The sequence below is a fragment of the Aspergillus ochraceoroseus genome (assembly GCF_002846915.1).
Source record: "Aspergillus ochraceoroseus IBT 24754 chromosome Unknown P175scaffold_2, whole genome shotgun sequence".
NCBI lineage: Eukaryota > Fungi > Ascomycota > Eurotiomycetes > Eurotiales > Aspergillaceae > Aspergillus > Aspergillus ochraceoroseus.
This window is the reverse complement of record NW_024468477.1, coordinates 2,462,019-2,482,562: the sequence shown is the minus strand read 5'-3', so window position 1 is coordinate 2,482,562 and position 20,544 is coordinate 2,462,019. Positions and strand designations below refer to the sequence as shown.

Sequence of the window (20,544 nt, the reverse complement as noted above, 5' to 3'; positions counted from 1 at the left end):
TGCGAGAGATATCTTTGAAAATTGCCTACCTCTACTTTGAAGCTCCTCAAAGCCTTTGTGGCCATTCTTCTTCACACCCGAGCTTTTGTTTACCCTGTCCGAACCCCCCCCTCGAAGCTCGCTTCAGCTTTCTCCTTAGATTGTACATCGAGAAACCGACCTATAAAAGCAATTCATTGACTTTAACGAACAAAATGACTCTCTATTACAGCCTTGTGAGTATGCGTGGATTATTATTGCTCACCCCCCCATTCGCTGTTCGATTTGGAGTTTGCTGCAACCTGATGGATCGTGATTCCACAGTAGCTGGAACATCAATTTTTTTTTTTCTTTTTATAAAAAAAAATATCTTGAAGAACACTAACAAGTATGGTCATGATCTGAATAGGTTTTCTGCCTTCTCGTTTTCGAGATGGCGGTCTTCATGGGCCTGATCGTTCCTCTTCCCTTCACTGTCAAGCGCAAGCTATTCACCTTTATTTCGGAAAGCCCGGTGATAGCTAAATTACAATATGGATTGAGGGTAGGTTTCACGATGCTATTTTCTATATTTTCCGGGGTACTAAAAGTTTACAAGATTACATTTATCTTCATCCTCATTCTCTTCATCGACAGCGTCAACCGGGTATACCGGGTGCAGCTGGAGGTGGCTGCTCTCTCCAAGGACGGTGCTCTGGGGTACGTACTTTGTTCTCACGCTGTTATTTCCAGGATTGTACTAGGATCATGATCGGATTTTTTTTTCTCTTAGCGATATACGCTAATTGTCTCTAGCAGAGCGGCTGCTCTTGGAGCTGATCGCATGGAGGTCCAGGCCCGCAAGTTCTACTCGCAACGTAATATGTACCTTTGCGGATTCACTCTCTTTTTGTCTCTCATTCTCAACCGTACCTACATCATGATCCTCGAAGTTCTGCGCCTTGAGGACCGCGTCAAGCTTCTCGAGGGTGATAAGAAGGCTGGTGGCAAGGACTCTGCGCGTCTTGCTCAGGCTGGCGATATGGGCGAGATTGGTCGTCTTAAGAAGGAGCTTGAGGCCAAGAACCGTGACATCGAAACTCTCAAGAAGCAGTGCGAGGGCCTGACTCGTGAATACCATAGCCTGGGCGATCAGGTTGCGGGCAAGTCTGACGAGGGTTCTAAGAAAGACCTATAAGTCACTGTGGGTTATTTCAAGGAGCACAACTTTGAACCGCAATGAGCGAGGTTTACCAAAATTGTCAACAAATTGCACTTGGAGGCCCATAAAGGAATGGGGATGCCGATCGGGTGACACCATCCTTATAGGCTTGGATTTTCCCAGCTTAGAAACTGGGTTATTGGTGAAGGATTAGGGCTGTTTTATACAGTTAGGAAGCTCGTTGAGCGGGGAACTTGTTTATTTTCGCCTATTTCTAGTGCCTTGACGGCGTGCACGGGGAGTTAAGGGGTGTATATGTAGTGATTTAGGTATCATATATGTGCTAACAAACCCTTTTTTTTTTTTTTTTTTTTTTTTTTTTTTTTTACATGACCACATAAGCCCATGCTTATTGACCGCGAAGGATAACTAGTTAGCACCGAGACTGATTATCAAGAAACACGCGGCACGTATTTGCCAATGAATTTGTCTACCTACATCCTTCCCGGACACTTCAACCAATCATCCGGGTCAATCGTATACCCGGATATATGAGGTTAGAACCTAAAGATCGGTTGTAATTGCCCCATGTTGCTTACGCCTGACCACGTCTTTTGTAGATATTGACGAGAAGATGAGGTCAAGTATCCATGATTCCATACAGAGTAAGTCACGTAATGTGTCAGTATTCATGTAGGTATATTACAGATCCAGATTATCAGAAATCAACATTAAAAACTGTACTGCCGACTTTCGGAGTAAACCGACGCGTGCAGCATCATATCTTCCCTTCCACCTACTTACTGTATTGGAATAATGATGAGGATGAGGATGCTAGTTTGCGCTGGGTCCAATAAGCTCCGGAGTCTGGCCTCCGTGCAGACCTTCGTATTAACTATGGTAGGTAGGTAGGTATTAAGATTATTATTTTTGATCTCCGTTGCCTCGCCTCTGAATGTACCAATGGTGAACCCCCCTCCTTTTCCTGTTTTTTTTTTTTTTTTTTTTTTTTTTTTTTTTTTCTCTGCCGTGTCGCCATTCCATTGAGCGCATGACTATGATTGCCGCAGTATGTTTACTATTGGAGTAGGTAGTAGTAGTAAGTTAGGGTAGGGTACTCTGTAAGTAGGTATGGATGGATGGAGGGAGGTGTGTGGTAGCTAAGACCGGCCCGGCCATTGGAAGATTCCAGCCAAGAAATATATACCTTTCCCTTCATCCTTGAGCCGGTGTAAAGTATAACAAGGAGGTTACTGTAGTAATTAATTAATTAATAGGGAAACAACCGTGCTCTGCCTCTGCACGGAGTACAGAGGGTTCCGAGATGTGCAGAAAAGAAATTCTGGCTGGTCTGAAAAACAAATCAAAACAAAAAAAAACCCAGCTAAACCAGTCAGTCAGTCAGTCAGTCATATGACCTACCTACCTGTAAAACCCAAACGCCACATGAAGATAAAGATAGAAGAACCCCTACCTAGGCAAGCTGAACCTCCTTCTCCCAGTATCTTCTATTTCTTATTGGTTTTATGAGAGCAACCGGCGATGTCGGTGTATGGATAAGGAAGGGGCTCCAGGTTAGTATCGGTGGATGATTCTAATCTTGGAATATATATCTATATGATACTAGGTACGACGTACTATACTCCCGGTATGCACCAGGATAACCTAATCCTTTCTTTCATTTTCTTTTCTTTTTTAATTAATTGCCCCTCCTTTCTCTTTCCCTCATTCTTGAGGAACATTCCTGCTGAGCTATATGATTTTAGGGGGGGGGGTTTGGATATTTTTTGTGGCTGCGTAATGGTTGTTGTACTGGTACTAAGATTCTAGATCCTAAGGTTTATGAACTACTAGAGTACTTATGCACGGAGTACGGAGGACCCATACCTAGTACCTACTACCTAGTAGTTACTACTAAGTACTGTAGATGCCTGCTGTAAATTTGACGTGGTGTAACTTAGATCTCAGATTACGTTGTTTCCATCTACATAGTGTCATCCTTTATTTCTTCCAGAGATCTAGGGACCTATTATTACCCTAGATTTTATTCCTTTGTAGCAGGTGGGGTTGTATACTCCGTACATTCATGTATCTGATTCCTTCTCCTCCAAAGAAAGAAAGAAAGAAAGAAAGAATGCAGGGAATCAAAGGGGGCGAAACGGGCAGATCGTCGCATCTATCATTGCTTGGCTGTGGAACATCAGGTTACAATTATCAGATCACAGATTGCACAAGGCTTGGCAAATATCAACTTGAGCTTGGCAGCTAGTGATTCATTCGCCCCCTCCCCCACCCCCTTTCCCCTTCGTCTCCCTGGGTTGGCTCCTTTCATGGGTGGTATTGCAGACATTTCCAGGGTAAACGCGCGTGTGATGGTAAAATAGAAGGAGAGCCCCAACAAGAAAAGTAAACATCCATCAATAAGAAAGTGGAGGGGAAACTAAGCTCTGCTGCTAAGCAGAGAGAAAGGAAAATCGTGTCCAGCGCGATCCGAAACTTGAATGAGGACGGTCATACGGAGGAGTTGGTTTAAACCCTGGGGCTGGAGACCCTGGGGGCGTCATGGCCTAGATAAAGAAAGCCACTGGGCAGAGTGGAGAAGCTCTCGCCCAGCTGAGTGCGGCTGGCAGTAGAGGACTGGCTTCCGGATCGTTCACGTAGTTGAGTAGAGGACTGGCTCTCGGTTTCCGTCTGGTCGCTGGCATGAGAAACAGGGCCGGACTGGATAGGAGCAAGAACGAGAAACTTGTGGGTGGCAGTGTAGGTATACATGGTTCTCGGTTATTCTCGGACGAATGGAAGTAAGTGAGTGGTCTGGTAGTGTGAAGGAGGAGATGCTGCGAGAGCTGAAGGAGTGGAGAGAGACTGGAAGAGTGGAGAGAGTATTGGGGATGGATGAATGAAGGAATTTCGAGGGGATGGCCGGATCCAGCGTCCTCTTTATAGATGGGAGAAAAGGGCTAAGCTCCTGATGTAAGAAGAGGGGTCGGAGAGGCCACGGAAAGAACGTGTCGATCAAACGCATCACCACCGAATCTGTAATAGTGATAAGCGGGCAGCCATTCGCTTCGGTCCAGCCTCTATCATCCTATACGCGCAGGTGGATCGATAATCAACCACCGAGTATTCCGTAATTCACATGTCTAGACCGGTATCGATAGGAACGATGCGCCTGGCCAACGTCATTATTGGTGGCCCCCATACCAATGCATATCTTGGCCGGGAGGGTCAGGTAATAATACTAATAATACCCCTTCTAGCCTGGATATGCCGTGCCTCTCCGGCATCTGGAGGAAAATACCCCGCGAAACTAAGACGCCCCTCGACTGGCACCAGTTGTCGTCTTTGGTATGTATTTATTCGCGTCCCAAGCGGGTTTCAGGGGTCTTTCCGTATAATCTTCATGTTGACGGAGCTTACGTAGCTCCAAAAGCGTCGACAAGCTCTAGTTAGGAATCGATGTGGTTCCGAAAATCAGCCCTCGGATGATCAGCAACCAGGAAGTGGGAGCCAAGAAATGTGCCCTGACTATTGATTTGGGATGGACTTTAGAGCCGGTAAGGAAGGGTGTAACTTTTATTTCTGCATCCTTTTTTTATGCTGGCCAGACCACATGACCCGGTTTATTGTTTGAATAACCAGTCTCCCAAGGGATAATCCCCCTCTCCCCCCGTTCGAGATTTCCTTCGGGATGGAAAGAAGAAATCAAACTCGTCGCTACCTTACTTAACTGGCCCCAGAAACAAACAACCCGACAGAACGCCTAGTCACGTGCCAAGAGCCTCCTGCGGCCCCCGAAACAAACTCTGACAAGGCGTTCTCGACGTCTTCTAAGATGTACGCTTCGAGATTAAAGGAACACCTATGGTTCCCTGTGCTCCCTTGGGCTTCCCACCTAACGGCGGCTACGAGAACGCTGTGCCTCATAGTTCAACCTGTCAATTGTCGCTGTTTTAGCGCCTTAGCTATCAGCCCCGTATCGCCTCGGTCACTCCGTTGGTGGCGCGGATCCCTGGCGGCTCAACACACTGGGGGATGAGCTATAGGCTGTATCGCTCCATCTACTCCCCACTACAAAATACGCCTCAGGTGCTGTGCCGATAGCTTATTTCGAATAATCGCTTTTTCTCTTCAAAATATTTCATCGTCTGGTTGCTTTGATCGTGAAGAAGCCCAAGAATCTATAGGCCGATGTTGCTCGAATCCTAATGCACTAAGTTAGCGACTCTAAACTGTGCCAGTATCACATCCAACATTGCGACACATAATGGAACTCATTTGAAAAAAAAAAAAAAAAAAGGGGGGGGGGGGGGAGGCGGAGGGGGAAGGCAATGAAAGTTGTTCTTTTACTTGATTTGAGATAGACCCATTTTTCTCTCTCTCTTTCTTTGTTTTCCGCTGCGGTGATGGTAAAGTTCCCAACAGCATACAACATACCAAGATGGAAGACAAGAAGAGGGGTGGGGAATTGATTCAGGGCTTGCAGATATCACCAACTGCGTTTAGAACCGCGTGCTTCATACATTGGTCAGTTATGAGGCATCATGTCTGAAATACTGTGATGACAATGTGATTCTTGCAGATTCATTTCTTAAGGTTCCGCGGACCTTCCCACTGAAACCCACAATGTACCTGGTCTAGACTGGAAACCATGTAGTCTGTGATGTATATGTTGGACAGGGAAGACGTCAAGGAACTGCGGTACCCATGACTGGCGCAAGTGGCCCATGAGTCTACTGCTGCCGCAGTCTTCGATACTACCAGCTTCATGCGCACCAACAGACGGCATGAAGATCACGGAATTAGGGATGCTGCGGATTCTGATAGCAAGGTGACCATATCAGGAGTTTTGGTAGCATCCCTGCCTGCGCACCCACCCTCACCAGATGCCAAGTGCCCACGATGAAGAGGCAATTACGGCAAGTGTAGCTCTCTTAATGATAAGGGCAGGTCTATCGGCTGGCACTGCCTGGCGTTTGTCAGATGCTCGGTTTAGAGCAATGGCTTGGACTGCGGCATGACCCCGAACGATGTTAAAATTGTTGGTTAACGACGAACCATGATTTGACAACGGGATCGTTGGCTTCCTTTTTTGACTTTTTTTTTATTTTCTCTCTTCTCTCTCACCTGCATATTGTGACGGGGTACCCTTCTTAGCTGGGGACAACACTGTGTCTTCAACGTGATGTCAAGCCTCCCATGATGCAGCCGTGGAAGTCTAATGAAGCTCGAGACAAGGATTCAGTCTAATTCTGCCGATGACCAGATCATCACCTATCTGTTCATTTACTGGACTGGGCAAGGAGGGTTCTTTTAGGCAAACCCCAGGTGGCCTCTACTCTTTACAGATGATCCGCATAACCGCCAATTTCTCTGTGTTGGAAGTAACGGACTCAGTAGTTCCCCGAAGGCCAGGGACCTTCAATTTGTTGATTGAATCATTCGCCGAAATGCTCCCATTAGAGTGTGATGGGCATTGAATCACCAACTCTTACGGCCCGTTTCTCTATGCCTCCCGCAGTTAGGCAGACTTTCTGAGAGGATAAGGGGAAAAGTAGAGGGAAAAAAAAAGAAAGAAATGGCATGCACGCGTAGTTACTGTTCGCCGACTAATTCTCTTACCACTTCCTATTCTCCTTCGCCATGTCCTTCATTTGCCAACTCTTTTATTTTAATATTTTTTTTTTTTTTTAATTATTCAACTCTGGGCCTCCTTTCTCTTTCATGCTGTCATACCCACTGATGTTGCTCTGTTTTTGTTGTTTCTGTTAAAGAGTGTTGCTGCGGCACAGTCAACAGCAAGTATTGATCTTTCCTCGAATGTTCATCAGGCTCGGGAGTCTGAATTATTTAAGGCCCTCTTCACCCATCGCATCATTCAGATCATCAACAACACAAGCTCAAAGACCAATTTCCTCAACCATATCTCTTCAGACCTGTCTGCTCTTGCGCTATCTTCTTTCTACTTCCAGTCTTGGACCCGAATTCTCATTCTCTACTTCCTGATCCGTACTCAAATCTCGAGGAGCTATCAAATCTCAAATTACCAAGATGTGCTCTCAATACTTCTACAAGTACGACTGTGGCTGCACTCACCCGGAAGGGGATGTTGTCTACTGCGCCAAGCGAGGCACATCTTGCACTGGGGTGCGTCAGCAAGTCCGCCGCCGACAGGGCTACAACTGCCCTCAGCACGGTGGCTAGATTCTGAGACAGTGAGAGGGTGAGTGTGCGCTAGATTCGATGGAGGCTCCTTCGCTGGGAGAGTTGCCAAAGATGAAACACCAGGGACAAAGAGTCACCTTTGCTAATAATTCTGATATGATTATAGGGTGAACACAGCAGTTCTTCTCCATCTCTTTCATTCTTGATAGGAAATCCTTTCCCCTTCCAAAAAAAAAAAAAAAACCCTTCCAACGAATGGTTTGGACATGCAATACAATTTAGTTCGCCCCATCTGAGCCCTGACCGCTTGGACATTTCCTAGAAAGTTTTAGGAGGAAACTAGAGAAGAGAAGAGAGTGCATCAATTGTCAATTATCTGTCCGCAATAGTGTATACATTGTCCTCCTGCCGTCGTTCTTGTTTCCCGCGCTTGAACTCACCTGTCTTGCTTATTTTTGGTACCCTTGATTGAGCCTGCAGCGATGCTACTTTATTCTCCTTCTTCTTCGTTTTGCAGTTTTTTTTTTTTTTCGGTTAACTGTTGATTGATTGATTGATTTCTTGATTTCACTCTGTTTGTGCTGCTTGTTGTTGCTGTTGCTGCTACTGCTACTGCTACTGCTTGTCCTTTTGTTGTACGAGTTACTAGGTAGCTAAATACTACACTCCTTCTTGCTTTGCTGAACTTTGCCTGAAACCATATATATCTCCAGTGTAGTGTAGCTTGGGTCCTTGGACGTTTCCTTATCTGCCAGACAGAACAATATAGTTTTTCCTACAGAAACACACCCTCAAACTGGATGATTATATGGAGAGGCACAGTATGAGTGAAGAATGAATGAATGCCCAACAAAAAAAAGATGAGATTGAGATCTTTATTCTATTATATTCTGAGGCTTTTGGGTTTGGTTTTCTTTGTTTCTTTTCTTCTAAATTTATGAGCGGAGAGGAAGAGGGGGGAGCTAGAGAGAGAGAGAGAGGGGAGAGAGAGAGAGAGAGAGAGAGAGGAGGACCGGGCGTTCCTAACAGTTCCCCGAAGATAGATCTCATTCACGAATGAAATGACAAATCCTTTATATATTTTTTTTTTAGTTTCATCTCAGGTATCTCGTGCGAAGATTAGGAAAGAAAAATAAATAATCGACATAAGAACATTAATCGAGAAGCTATGGGGCAGCAATACCCTCGAAATAGCCGATTGGGTTTACTTGGGTGGATTGGATAGCACATCACCTTTCATCAGGCGCCTCAATTTCACAAAATTTATGTTATCTTGCGTACCTTGAGGATAGGGAGAGAAAGAGAGAGAAAACGAGGGACGGACAGCAGGACACATGGATGTGTGTGTGTGGGCTCGGGGTTTTTGGTGCGTGCCTGCGTGCGTAAGAGCTGCTGGGCCAGAAGCACGTAGAAAGGGAAAAAAAAAAAAAAAATCCTTGTCGTCTATGATTAGCAACGTGTCATGTATCACTGGATGCATTAGCACCCGCAGGCAATTCCCATCATCTGATGTAAAGTAACAAATCAGATGAAGATGTCGAGGGAGGGGCTCTGAGTTATCCGGTGGATTCAGGTGCAATGGAGCCAACAGAGACGCGGAGAGGGAGGGGTGCCATAAAAAGTAGAGGCTAGTGTAGAAAAATCTCGGCGCGTAAATGCGATACTTAACTGTCTCTGGAAGGAGACAAAAATGGCACTGTTCCCGCAGGACAGGGCTGGGACGGATATCATGGGCTGAGATTTGCGGGCATCAGTGTGCCTAGGGGAAAATTCGATGATAGAAACGCAATTAGCATGGAAGATTTGGCAGTATTCCGTACGGAGTATTATGAAAGAAAACCGCGGCATGTGGCGCTGGTTCTCTATGCCAAGAGGATTATCGACAACCTTGAAAGAAAGTAGTGCGGACACTGCGGAGATGCCGGTGCATTTCTGCCCACGGAAAGACCACGATGGAAGAAATCGGCTTTGTGGAAAGCCAGTAGTAAGGCTCAGAGATAGAAGCTAAGGTCAAGGGAGTGGAAGTTAAATATGAACCACTAAATGTGAAAGGAGAAGGATGGAGAAGGAATATCCACCCATTCATATCTTTCCCAGGCCCGCCAGCATCAAGAACACCAATGACATCCATTACCCCAATACTCAAGTGTTGGATTGATCCCAGGGCAAGGAAGATGCGGATATCCCGTGGCTAGAACAACGGTAGCAGAGCAGTCTCATAGCAGGCAGCCCCTGGGGGATTTAGCGTTAGGCCACTAAGTGTAACTAGCTGTTTGAGTAATGCCCAGCACGGAGACTGTGCGATCTCTTGTTTGAAGAGGGATTAATAAAAAAAGGAGCGGGACGAAACGAGGCAACGAGAAGACTGAACCAGAGTGCTGGGTCAGTAGTAAACCTAAAGCGGTAAAGCCGATTGCAGCAGGGCAGGCAGCGCCAGGCCGAATTCAAGTACAAGCATAGGCACTCAATGAATCCATTCTCTTTCGAGGGGGGGAATTGGATCAGAAATGGGCCTGGGAAGTTGCTGTTGTTGATGGCGATTGCAAGGTTGGGGTTGGAAGAATATGAAGTTTTTGACGATGTTCGACGTCTCTAAAGCTCTAGTGGTCCTTGCTGCATCACGTGACATGACTTCCTGCCGCAGCGTCCAAGGAATCCGAGTCAACAACCCTCCCGATCTTCTTGCAACGTCGCAGCGAATTCCAGTCTGAAAACATCCAGCTGTCTCGCACATGTAATGTCCATCGAAGTCAACTGGGGGACTGCCACCTCTGGTCCAGACGGTGAGGCTCTGGCTGAGCGCATCCGCTCCTTCATCCACGACAAATTCCAGCAGGTGCCTCTCCCACGCTTCATCCGTTCTGTGCAGGTCCATTCTTTTGATTTCGGGACTATCCCTCCTGATCTAGAAATCAAGGACTTTTGCGAGCCGTTCACAGATTTTTACGAAGAAGATGATGGGGACGAAGATACAGCATCCGACATCTCCGAGGGTCTGCCCTCCGGCCACGACAACCCATGGCACAGAGCTCATTCGGAACTCAACGAGCCTCCCTTTCGCGATGATGTACCGATAAACCATTCACTTCGGGACCCATTTGGTACAGATCATTATCACCCTTCCGCTCTACGCTCACCAATCGCCCTTGGGGATCACCTGAACCCGCATTTCCTTCCCCGCGCGGGCACCCCGGGCATCCCTGGCGGCACCTCGACATTGGGTTACCACCTGATGTCTCTCGGAGGGCTTTCGGGATCTCAAACACCCCTTGCTGCAGTTGCAGGTGGATCACCATTTGCAAATGGCTGGACAGATTCTCCAATGGGGCCGGGGGGCAGAGGCCAAGCCTCCGCTCCACCGAATGCAGGAGGACACCATCGGCTGGACGCTGACATCGACTCAAGCAACCCGACCTCACGCCCCTCAACAGCAAGTACACATCCTCCTGGATCGAACAAAAACAGCGGTGATGCAGACCACGGCTCTCACCCGGACGAGCACGAGCATCTCGATGACCCAGCTTCCTCTGAGCACGGCCTCCGAATGCCTCCCCGCATGCGAGAACGCCGACCCGAAGATTTCCAAGTCCTTTGCCAAGTCAAGTACGCCGGAGACGTACGCCTCTCGCTGACAGCCGAGATTCTTCTCGATTACCCCATGCCCAGTTTTGTAGGACTCCCCTTGAAACTAAACGTCACGGGAATTACATTCGACGGTGTAGCTGTAATCGCATACATCCGCAAACGGGTCCACTTTTGCTTTTTGTCTCCCGAAGATGCCGATGCCTTGGTTGGTCCAGACCAGCATGAAAAGAGCGGAGCGGGGGGTGCCGGCGACCACCACCATCACCACTACCGAACGGGCACGGACCCTCCCACATCCCCGAAACAAAAGGGCGGCCTATTGCAAGAGATCCGCGTCGAGAGTGAAATCGGCCGCAAGGAAGATGGTAAACAGGTCCTCAAGAATGTTGGTAAAGTTGAGCGATTCGTTCTTGCGCAGGTGCGCCGTATCTTCGAGGAAGAGCTTGTCTATCCGAGCTTTTATACCTTCCTCATCTAAACCTGCACATATACAAATATACACACACACACTCTCTCTCTCTCTCTCTCTCCGTGTGTTACCGCCCTGAGTGACTCTGCGTATCAGTTGGCTACACAACCCAGTATTTAGCAAGTAATGCCACTCTAGGAACACAAGCAGTGGTGGATTTTGCCGATCTGTAAATAAAGTTATTACTAGCTGGATTAGTTAGGCTATAATACGCTCTATTAACTTGCAAATCTTAAGCGGAATCCGAGCTAGTTACATACATACATACATACAGAGTAGCTACTGCGTTACTAGTTAGTTAGTTAGTTAGTAGACGGCACTGCACCTTAATAACGTTCGTTTGATAGTTATAACTAGCATACAACAGTTCCTCCGTACCTTAATACTAAAGGTTTCATCTACATATATATGTATATATATATATATATATATGTCGAGCGTCACAGAGTGGGTATCTACGAGTAGTAGTAGCATTGTTTTTGTTGTCTGAGATACCTGGGCATTGAGTAAATATTTCCAGATATCTCTGAAAAAAGGCATTTTGCTTTCTCTTACTTTATACGATTGTGACTTGAGACATTGAAGAAGCATCATTCCTATTTACTCAACTATTCGAGTATAACCCGCCTGGAGCAGACAAGGAAACAACAGAGAATGATATCAACATCATCCTCGACGGAATGAACCAATTCCCACCGGAGGAAATTCAAGCTAGAGAAGAACACATAATAAAGCCCTGCAAGATGGGCGGATTCATAGGGTAACCATATTAAATTACCATAAATAGGCTTGAAAGAGTAGGAAAGAAGAAAAAAAAAAAAAAAAAAAAAAAAAGGCTGCGCCATGTCAACAAGGACACCCCCAGATACTAAGCCATGCCACAGGAGTAAAATCAAGAGCAAAAGCAGAATAAAATAAATAAAGAGACAAAAGGTCAATTTACAGTCAAGAGGGGGGTTATAGTGACAGGGAGAAAGAAATAGAAGAAAAAAAAAAGAAAGGAAAAGACAGAGAAACGAAATTTGGACAAAGGAACTAAAAGAAATTTATTGTCAACAAAAGGAAACGCAAACATGCTAGATATGGATATGTATGCGGGAACAAAAAAAAAAGGAGCAACTGGTGCAACAGAGGACAAACTGATAGCTACAAGCAATAGAAGGGGACGAAAGCTGCGTGGGTATCACCGGGTATCCAAATAACCTCTCTGCTCTTTCAATGTTGGAATCCTAGAGCCTAATTGACTCGAATCCTCCCTCCAAGATGAAAGTATCAATCGAAACTGTGTCTCGACCCGTCCATCCCATCTAGCCTCGTTCGAATCCTGCGTTTAGTGCAGACGACACAGCACCTTTGCGGCCTGCTGGAACATTTGATCTGCTCGACTCCCGAAACACAAGAAGCAAAAGGCATCGAACACGGAGATGTCGGTCTATCTTGGTTCTTCTATCGTCGGGAACAAGTCCGAACTGAGACCCCCAAGAAAACGCTCAACCTGGTCCAATAATATGAAATAGAACAAAAATTAAAAAAAAAAAAAAAAAAAGATAGGGCCAGAGCTAGCGCATTGAAAAGCTAATAATAAAAAAAATGCCTTCTAACGCTCGTCCCCGGCTCTAGATTTCGCCCGGCGACGAAAGAAATCCATCACTTTTCGGGCCGCTCCAGAGCTACCGGAATGGTGCGACAAGTCTCGCTCGTACTCATACGCGTCTGCGAATTTCCGGTGGTTTTTCTGCAGGACACCGGGACGGCTGGTAGCTCGCCCAACTGACATGGATTGGCGTGACCCATTATCGTACGCCCCATTGTACTCATCGTAGTAGTTAGGTGTCGAGTGGTTGGCGTATTGGTTGCGATAATAGTGATCGTTTTCGTTTTGGTATACCTGCTCAGCAGATATGGCACCATACGAAGTAGGTTGGTATGTCCCGGACTGATTAGAGTGTAATACAGCAAACTGCTGATCGATACGAGCCTGGTAGTTGACGGGTTCATCTGGGGAGATAACTTCATCCCCTGGGGCACCCTCAGGCGCCGCACTCATTGTATCCTGCGCCCCATGGCTAGTTGCCCTGGTCCTTGGTGGCAGAGCTCCTGTTGATGGACGCTGCGGTAACCGATTATCGGATGAGCGGTCAGTTTGCGATTCCTCATCAGGGGTTTGTGATCGGCTTGATGAAGCGAGACCCTTGAGCGAGAACGAAGCTGGCAGGAGAGAGAATCGGCGCGTCCTACCTTCTCCACCTGCTTCGCTCGTCTTGCGGTTATATCCAAACTGGCCCGAGCGCCTTGAATCCATCGAGGCCCTGGCGACGTCTCCGGCATACGGATCCTTCATGCTCGTAGGAGGGTAACGCTTGTTAGTCTTCTGTCTGGGAACAGTAGACTGTCCCCCACGTCCTCCAAATATCGAGCCAGACCTTCCAAACAATTTCTCACCAATGCTTGAAACGGTATTCGATCTTTTGTGGCCCTTGGGTGGCTCTTGGCGGGGAGTTGGGTTGAATTTCGATGGCAGATTCTGGGTATTTGAGCGGTCAAGACCAGCAGGCTGCGAGGGATCGTGAGGAATCGGGGCCGAGATAACGTATTGCTTGCTCTTTGGTTGAGCAAGTCGGCCTTGAGCATTGGTTGCGGCCACAGTTGGTGCGACTGGCTGGCCATAAGATCCTCGCGAAGGTAAGCGTCCAGTGTTAAAGGAGGCCATAGAGGCCCCTGTTGTGGGCCGTGTTGTTTGAGTTGCGGGTATCGAGGTCATGCCTGTGAGCGCTGCTGTGTCCGAAGCGGAACGGGGTAGATGTGTAGTGGCGGCGGATGCTGGCACCGGGCCAGCAGCTGCCTGAAGAACCGCCGTCCGTGCGGATGGGTCAGGGGTAGTGTCCTGCGCAAATCCCCCAGTCTGGATATTAGTCTCCTGTTCCTGGTTGTTTGGCCTCGTCTTCGTTGATACAGGTTCAATGGCAGATGCGTTCTGGGCAGGAACCGTCGAGCTGGTGGATGTCTCCCCCCTTGAAGTTTGAGATTGAGGAGCCACATACTCCACTTGGACAGTGCGTCGCTTGGTGTCTCGAGGAGTCTTGGATCGATCGCTCGGATGATCCTGCGAAACATCTCCGGAATGGTGAACCAAGCCTCCCACGGCGGGGACTGTGCCCTGGTATACTTTTGGCGGCTCTCTAACTGATGCACTACGTGCCAAAGACGGATTTTCCTTTTCTGGTTCTAAATCAATTTATGTTAGCAAGCGGACAGGAACGAGGCGAGAAGAAACAACATACCACGATTAGCAGTAGTGTTCGCAATGTCGGCAACCTTGGTTGTACTGCTGGTAATGTGGGCGACAATATGGGAGAACTCGCTGAGCCAGCTGTGCCGTGCAACCTCAAAAAGGTCTGCTCGTTTTCGTGGGTCGGGTACCAATATCCGTCGCAAGAGATCACGGGCATGAGGGGTGACATATTCGGGGAATGTCAAGGGGGTGGTGACGATATATTTGTAGAGGAGGTTAATGTTATCGCCGTCGGGATTTGCGGGGTCATCATCAAATGGAAGGTATCCAGCCAACATGGCGTACTGAGAGAGAGAGACACCCAAAGTTAGACGAGAGAGAAGAGACGAGTGGGACGATTACCGAAATGAAAAAAAAAAAAAAAAAATAAAAAAAAAATAAAGTGGCCCACTTACCAGAATAACACCGCAGCTCCAGACATCGACCTTGCGTCCGGTGTATAGCGAATCACTCACCACCAGTTCGGGAGCTGCGTAACACGGGCTTCCGCAGCTGGTTTGCATCAGATCGCCTCGGCGCAACCCCTTGGAATTGGTCTTATCTAGACGCATCCTTTTCACAAACTCCTTATTAGTGAGGTTGTATTCAATCTCCTCGCTGAGCTCATCCTCAGGGTCAAATGTGTTGGCGAAGCCAAAGTCCGTGATAATAATATTGCGATTCCGATCCAGCAACAAATTCTCCAACTTCAAGTCGCGATGGACGATTCCCTTCTTATGAAGATAACCGACACCGGAGACGAGTTGCGCAAAAAGACGCCGAGCAGCGTTGTCCTTCAGATATCTGTTTCGCAAAATATGATCGAAAAGCTCTCCACCAGAAGCGTACTCCATAATAATTCCGATATGCCGATCGGTTTCGACCATCTCGTGAAGGCGGACAATATTAGGATGTGAGAGGTCACGCAAGATAGAAATCTCACGATAGATCTTCGGCAGCCTACTTGGATTTGATCCAAGAGTCTCGCGGCGGATGAGTTTGATGGCCACTTGGATGGTTCCATCTCGCTTCCACCCTAGTTTGACCTTACCGAACTCACCCTCACCCAATGTTTGTCCTAAAATATATTGACCAAATGTTGTCTCTTTGCGCTTCACTGTATGCTCGGGGTAATCCTGCCGGCTTTGCATACCACCGCGTCCTCCATCATCCACGCCCTCACTACCTACCAACCCCAGCCCTGAGGCAGGACCATCCTCAGGAGACGGAGGTCCCGACGTGCCTGCTTGTCGGGCCTGTTCCCGTTCAAGATCCACTGCCGGATCACTCACCAGCACCTGGTTGATCACAGTACTCGACTCCTTGACCAACGTTCCCTGGCTTGGAATAGTCTCCATGAGATCATCCGGCTGCGGGTTGCCTTGGGCAAGCGTGCTTGGGCCTCTTGGTGGCTCTTCAGAGGACCTGGCTGCTTGACGGCGAGACCGAGAGTCATCCCCTTTCCTTTCCCGACGGCTCCGCTCGTCACCCTTGCTCTTATGACGTGACCCCGATCCTTTTTCTCCGGATGATCCAGCAGATGTTGTTGTATTCGAACCGCGGTGACTTCGGTGACTTGACGACGTCCTCGGCGGTGGGACAGGCGGGGCACCAAGCAGGTCGGGGTAGATAGGAGGTCGACTACTAGTCGGAGCGGGCGAGGGAGCAGCAGGGGTCAAGGCTGGGGTTGCATGGGTGCGTGGCAGAGCCTGGGACATGGAATCGCTCATAGCCAAAGAAGCTGTGGGGACCGGCAAGGAGAATAACTGTTGAAAAGTTTAGCATAGAACCCACTGAAGTGAATCGAGTATGACTGGGTTTTTGCGATTGATCGGTCGCCCGGGGGGTGGAGAAGGAGCCAGGCGCATCGTTGATCTGTGAGCCTGGGACGAGGGAAGAGGATGATGGAAGGGTGTACAGTGAGGGACAGTTTGCATAGTCACCGATGACATACCTTCGCTTAGTCCTCTGCGTTTACGGTCCGAGACAGCCTCTTTAGGCACGCGCAGACACAGGATGAGCGGTCGCGGTTTGTTTGAGCAAATGCGATCGACGTCGGAGAAGTCTGACACGTCAACGCCGTGTGTAAAAGAAGCCTGACGATACCCCAGCCACTGACTCTTTCCTTTGACTTCTCTTTTTTAAGGGGGAGGGGGGGGGGGGGGGGTTCTCTTTTTGCTAAATTTTTTTTTTTTCTGTTCAGTTCTTTCCCCTTCGTTTTCAATTGGCGACCGTGATGGTTTGGTCGGCTGTTGGTCCGTCCGATCGGGCAGCTGAAGTTGTCGTGGTTTTAAGTTAGTTTCCTCAACGGTAAGCTGTCACCGATAAGGGGTATGACGACTGACAACAGCAAGCGAGGAATGCGGGAAAGCCGTACAGGGCGTTGATTTATCGAGGACACCAGGTCAGATAAAAAAAAAAGATAATATAAAATATAGGCTCGAGTAAGTAAAAAAAGGGACAAAAGGGGCGATTCGTAACAAAGGAAACGGATTGTTTTTTTTTTTTTTTTTGTTTTTTTTTTCTGTATTGTTTTGTTGTTTTGAGAGAGAGCCTTCTCACTTGGATGGATCGAGTCGTAACAGGAGAGTGACCAGGGTGATAAGATCTGCACTGCAGAATAGTCTCTTGGACTTCACCTCTCTTCAATAAATCCCAACGACCTACTTAGGTAACGCACTGAAGGGGGGATTGCGGCTCGTAAAAATCAAGAGTTGAATGAGCTGGGACGACGAGGCCAACAAACGCGGGCGGGAAAGGGAGACGCGCGATTTGCAGCAGGAGCAGCACAAGCCAGCAACAGGGTGGATCACAGGCGAAGATTTTACCTTACACCAACTCAACACGACAGGAAGAATTGACAAGGTAGAGAAACTGCTATGTTGAGAAGCATGATCGACGGGAGGAGGAATTGGAAGTGCAAAGAGGTAGCGACAAGATGGGTGTAGAGAGAGAGGTCGACCTTTCTTTGGCCCGGAGAGGCGAGCGGACAGGGGGCGGCGCGAGGGGAGAGGAGAAGGCCGTGCGGAAATAGAAACACCCCTAAGAAAGTGGGAATTATCGACCCCCGGGAGAAAAGAAGAGGAGGAGGAGGAGGAGGAGGAGGGAAAGACAATCAGAAGAAAAAGAGAAGGGAGAGGAGGTAAAGAGGGAGAGGAAGAAGAAGGGAGAGAAGAGGGAAAAAGAAGTTGAGTTACGACGGAGGACTTTTAAGCAACACCATCACATTATTCAATTTGATTCTCATTCAGATATTCTGTCTCTTTCCATCAACTCTTTTTTACTCCTCTTACAGGTTATTTGTTGTTCTTCTCTGAGATTCTCGTCCTCGAGGATGGAAAGCAGCCTCCGGAAATAACACTTGAAATTAAAGGATACTACTAGTAACTGGATAATTGAATCCATTGACCCTATCTGCAGTCATTATTGGAGTAAGGTGAGAGTCCCATGTGCTTTTGATGGAGTCCTCTTCCCCCCCCCCCCGAAACGAAAGAAAAGAAAAGAAAAAGCTAATAATAAACAACAGGGAATTGTATTATTATTATCCAGGGTCAGAACGTGTTGTGCTTTCGATTCCCTTGCTGGATGGACCCTTTCCATACAAAAGGCAACAGGATCAATATTGGACTCGATCCCATTAATTCTCCGAGTAATAATACTCAACGAGTCAACACAATATCAGGGGTCAACCCAAGCTCAGTGTTTCGCTAGAGCCGCGGGGACAAGTCGATCCTCATCTTCTCGCTCCTCGGTCCGATTACCATCTATTATTCAGTTCCAAGATTCATTCAGGGCAGAAGGATCAGTCAATTATTGTCCAACTATCTATCCATCAGAGCTTAAATTCCTTGCAATGATCCATCCCTGGATTCTCAATCTATCTTATCTCTCATTCCGACCATCTTCTAGAACTTCCCATCTTCCGATCTGAGACTGTGTACTCTCAGACTCAGGACGGAGTATGAATTTGGATCTGATATTTATTTTCGTGACCCTTCCATTTTTTTATTTTTTCTAGTCTTCTACCTACCTACATATTCTTAAAAAAAAAAAAAAAAATTTATCTAGCGTTTTCCTCCTGACATCATCGTACCCCCCAGCGAGAATGTCCCCGGCGCTCCATACGCGGGAGGGGGCGTCGGGCTGGGAGAAGGTCGTCGTCGATTCACTGGATCTGGTCTTCCTGGTTGCGAGAACTGCCCCCCATCGCCAGATCCAACGACAACTTGCTTGCCATCCTGCATGCGGCCAACCACCATACCCTTGGCGACGGATTTGAGGATCGCCCTGCGGCTCACTCCCGCAGCGTCAATGTAGACCAAACCCACATTCTTCACGCCGCCCGTCAGATTGGAAGCCACGGAGCCGGCTTCTGCTCCGTAGCGGTGTCCAATCATCGTCGAGGCAGCCGCCGACCCGGAATGCAGGACGGTTCGTGCGCCTTGTTCGATCCCATCCGCCAACGTGGAGAAGGCAATCAAGGACTTGTTCAGAATGCCGGGCTTGCCATGGGCGGCCGGAGGGGGCCCCCGTCGTTCGCCATTCTGGACCTTCCCGTCATCCCTGCGCCGCGCCAAAGAGGCCCCCAGATTCTGCGCGTATCGTCCTACCTGGCCGACTGTCTTGGAGGAGAAGTCCGCGGCGCCGTTCGAGAAAGTGCCGATTTTCCGCATTCGTAGATGCGTGGTTTCCGAGAACGTTGCTGGCTTCGGGTTGGGGTTCGTTTTCCGCGTGAAGGCATCCGCTCCGTTGGTCAGCGCGTGGGCCAGGTATGTGGATCCAGTCACGATGAGGCGCGACGCCATGGCAGATGTCTGGACAAGAGTGGAATCTCTGTACGCGGGGTGTCGAGATATCTGAAGATATTCTTCGGAGACATTGCTCACGCTGACTTGGTTGCCTTCTCCCTCGGCGGGAAGCTGGACTTCTACGGGTCCTGGAGAGGATAACGGGTTAGCAAAAGGGGGTCCCCCAAATGCTTTTGTTGAAAAGGGTGATGACTTACTCTTGGACCCGGGCTTCACATCAGGCTTCTCAACAACATCATACCCCTCCATTTCCCCTACCACGCTGCCATCCTCCTCGTCCACCAGGACGATCCGCCCATGCTGGTCCCGCTTGGTGACTTCAGGACCGATCGCGTTAGGCGAAGATACATAGCCTTCACCAGGCGCAAAGTTCGCAGGGACATAGGGTGTATGGGCCTGCGGAGGCTGCGCGCGCTCCAGAAATGCCGTACATTGCGCCAGGATTGTTTCAAACGTATCGACATCCTCCTGCGCCACCTTGTTGGGCCCTGCTCCGATCCCCGGGAACTGGATGCGAATGAATGCGCCCGAATCTGGTCCCAAGTCCCAGCGAGGAATCAGATAACTATTGGGCGGTTGGTGGTAGATTTGCGTAGTGGCAGGAAGAGCCAGATCCAGCTCTGGCGGGAGATGAAGATGGAGATAGAAATCTTCCTCTGACAGGGTCTCTGGAGCGGGCGCCAACGGGGAATTCTGCGGAATCGAGGCGGAAGTTGGGACCATGAGAAGGGAGAGGGTCTGAGGACCTGAAGGGGTCAAACTAGATTCGTCGCCATTCTGTAGATGGAACGCCAGGACATTATTGATGCTATAAAGAAGTCGAGGATCATGAATCGAGGAAGACATGGTCTATTCCGGTGTCTGAGCGGTCTGATAGAAAAGAAAAGATGTACCTAGTAGTACCTTTATAAACAAAAGGATAGATAGTATGAAACGTTGTTGTTTGGACTGCGGGGGGAAGGTCTCCATACAAGTGTCTTAAAGTGATGAACAAAGCGGATTAAAAGGCCAACATTAAGTAAACAACAAATACAAGAAAGGAAAAAACCAGCAGAAGAAAAAGAAGAAGAAGAAGAAGAAGAAGAGATTTATTTAAAAGAACTAATATAATAAATACAGCTTCAAC

General features: G+C 48.2%; 5 protein-coding genes across 5 annotated transcripts; 3 read left to right on the top strand and 2 right to left on the bottom strand.

Moving 5' to 3' along the window:
- The first annotated feature begins 85 nt into the window (after window positions 1-85).
- P175DRAFT_0499539 (uncharacterized protein) lies at window positions 86-857 on the top strand. Its single transcript, XM_040896755.1, has 2 exons — window positions 86-523; window positions 578-857. Exons 1-2 carry the CDS (start codon window positions 413-415, stop codon window positions 728-730), a joined length of 264 nt encoding a protein of 87 aa, XP_040754376.1. The 5' UTR covers window positions 86-412; the 3' UTR covers window positions 731-857.
- P175DRAFT_0499538 (uncharacterized protein) lies at window positions 775-1,334 on the top strand. The gene has a single exon (XM_040896754.1). It carries the CDS (start codon window positions 803-805, stop codon window positions 1,154-1,156), a length of 354 nt encoding a protein of 117 aa, XP_040754375.1. The 5' UTR covers window positions 775-802; the 3' UTR covers window positions 1,157-1,334.
- Window positions 1,335-3,649: 2,315 nt separating this feature from the next.
- P175DRAFT_0530072 (uncharacterized protein) lies at window positions 3,650-4,306 on the bottom strand (the record flags this gene model as incomplete). Its single annotated transcript, XM_040899753.1, has 3 exons — window positions 3,650-3,841; window positions 3,891-4,200; window positions 4,260-4,306. 3 exons carry the CDS (start codon window positions 4,304-4,306, stop codon window positions 3,650-3,652), a joined length of 549 nt encoding a protein of 182 aa, XP_040754374.1.
- Window positions 4,307-9,798: 5,492 nt separating this feature from the next.
- On the top strand, window positions 9,799-11,601 carry mdm12 (ERMES complex subunit MDM12). The gene has a single exon (XM_040896753.1). The coding sequence runs from the start codon at window positions 10,023-10,025 to the stop codon at window positions 11,346-11,348; it is 1,326 nt and encodes a 441-aa protein (XP_040754373.1). The 5' UTR covers window positions 9,799-10,022; the 3' UTR covers window positions 11,349-11,601.
- A 6,782-nt stretch (window positions 11,602-18,383) lies between these two features.
- Window positions 18,384-20,466, bottom strand: P175DRAFT_0474714 (senescence-associated domain-containing protein). The gene is made up of 2 exons (XM_040895219.1): window positions 19,616-20,466; window positions 18,384-19,546 (listed from the first exon to the last, which is right to left on the bottom strand). The coding sequence occupies exons 1-2, from the start codon at window positions 20,262-20,264 to the stop codon at window positions 18,675-18,677; spliced, it is 1,521 nt and encodes a 506-aa protein (XP_040754372.1). The 5' UTR covers window positions 20,265-20,466; the 3' UTR covers window positions 18,384-18,674.
- Between the last annotated feature and the right edge of the window lie 78 nt (window positions 20,467-20,544).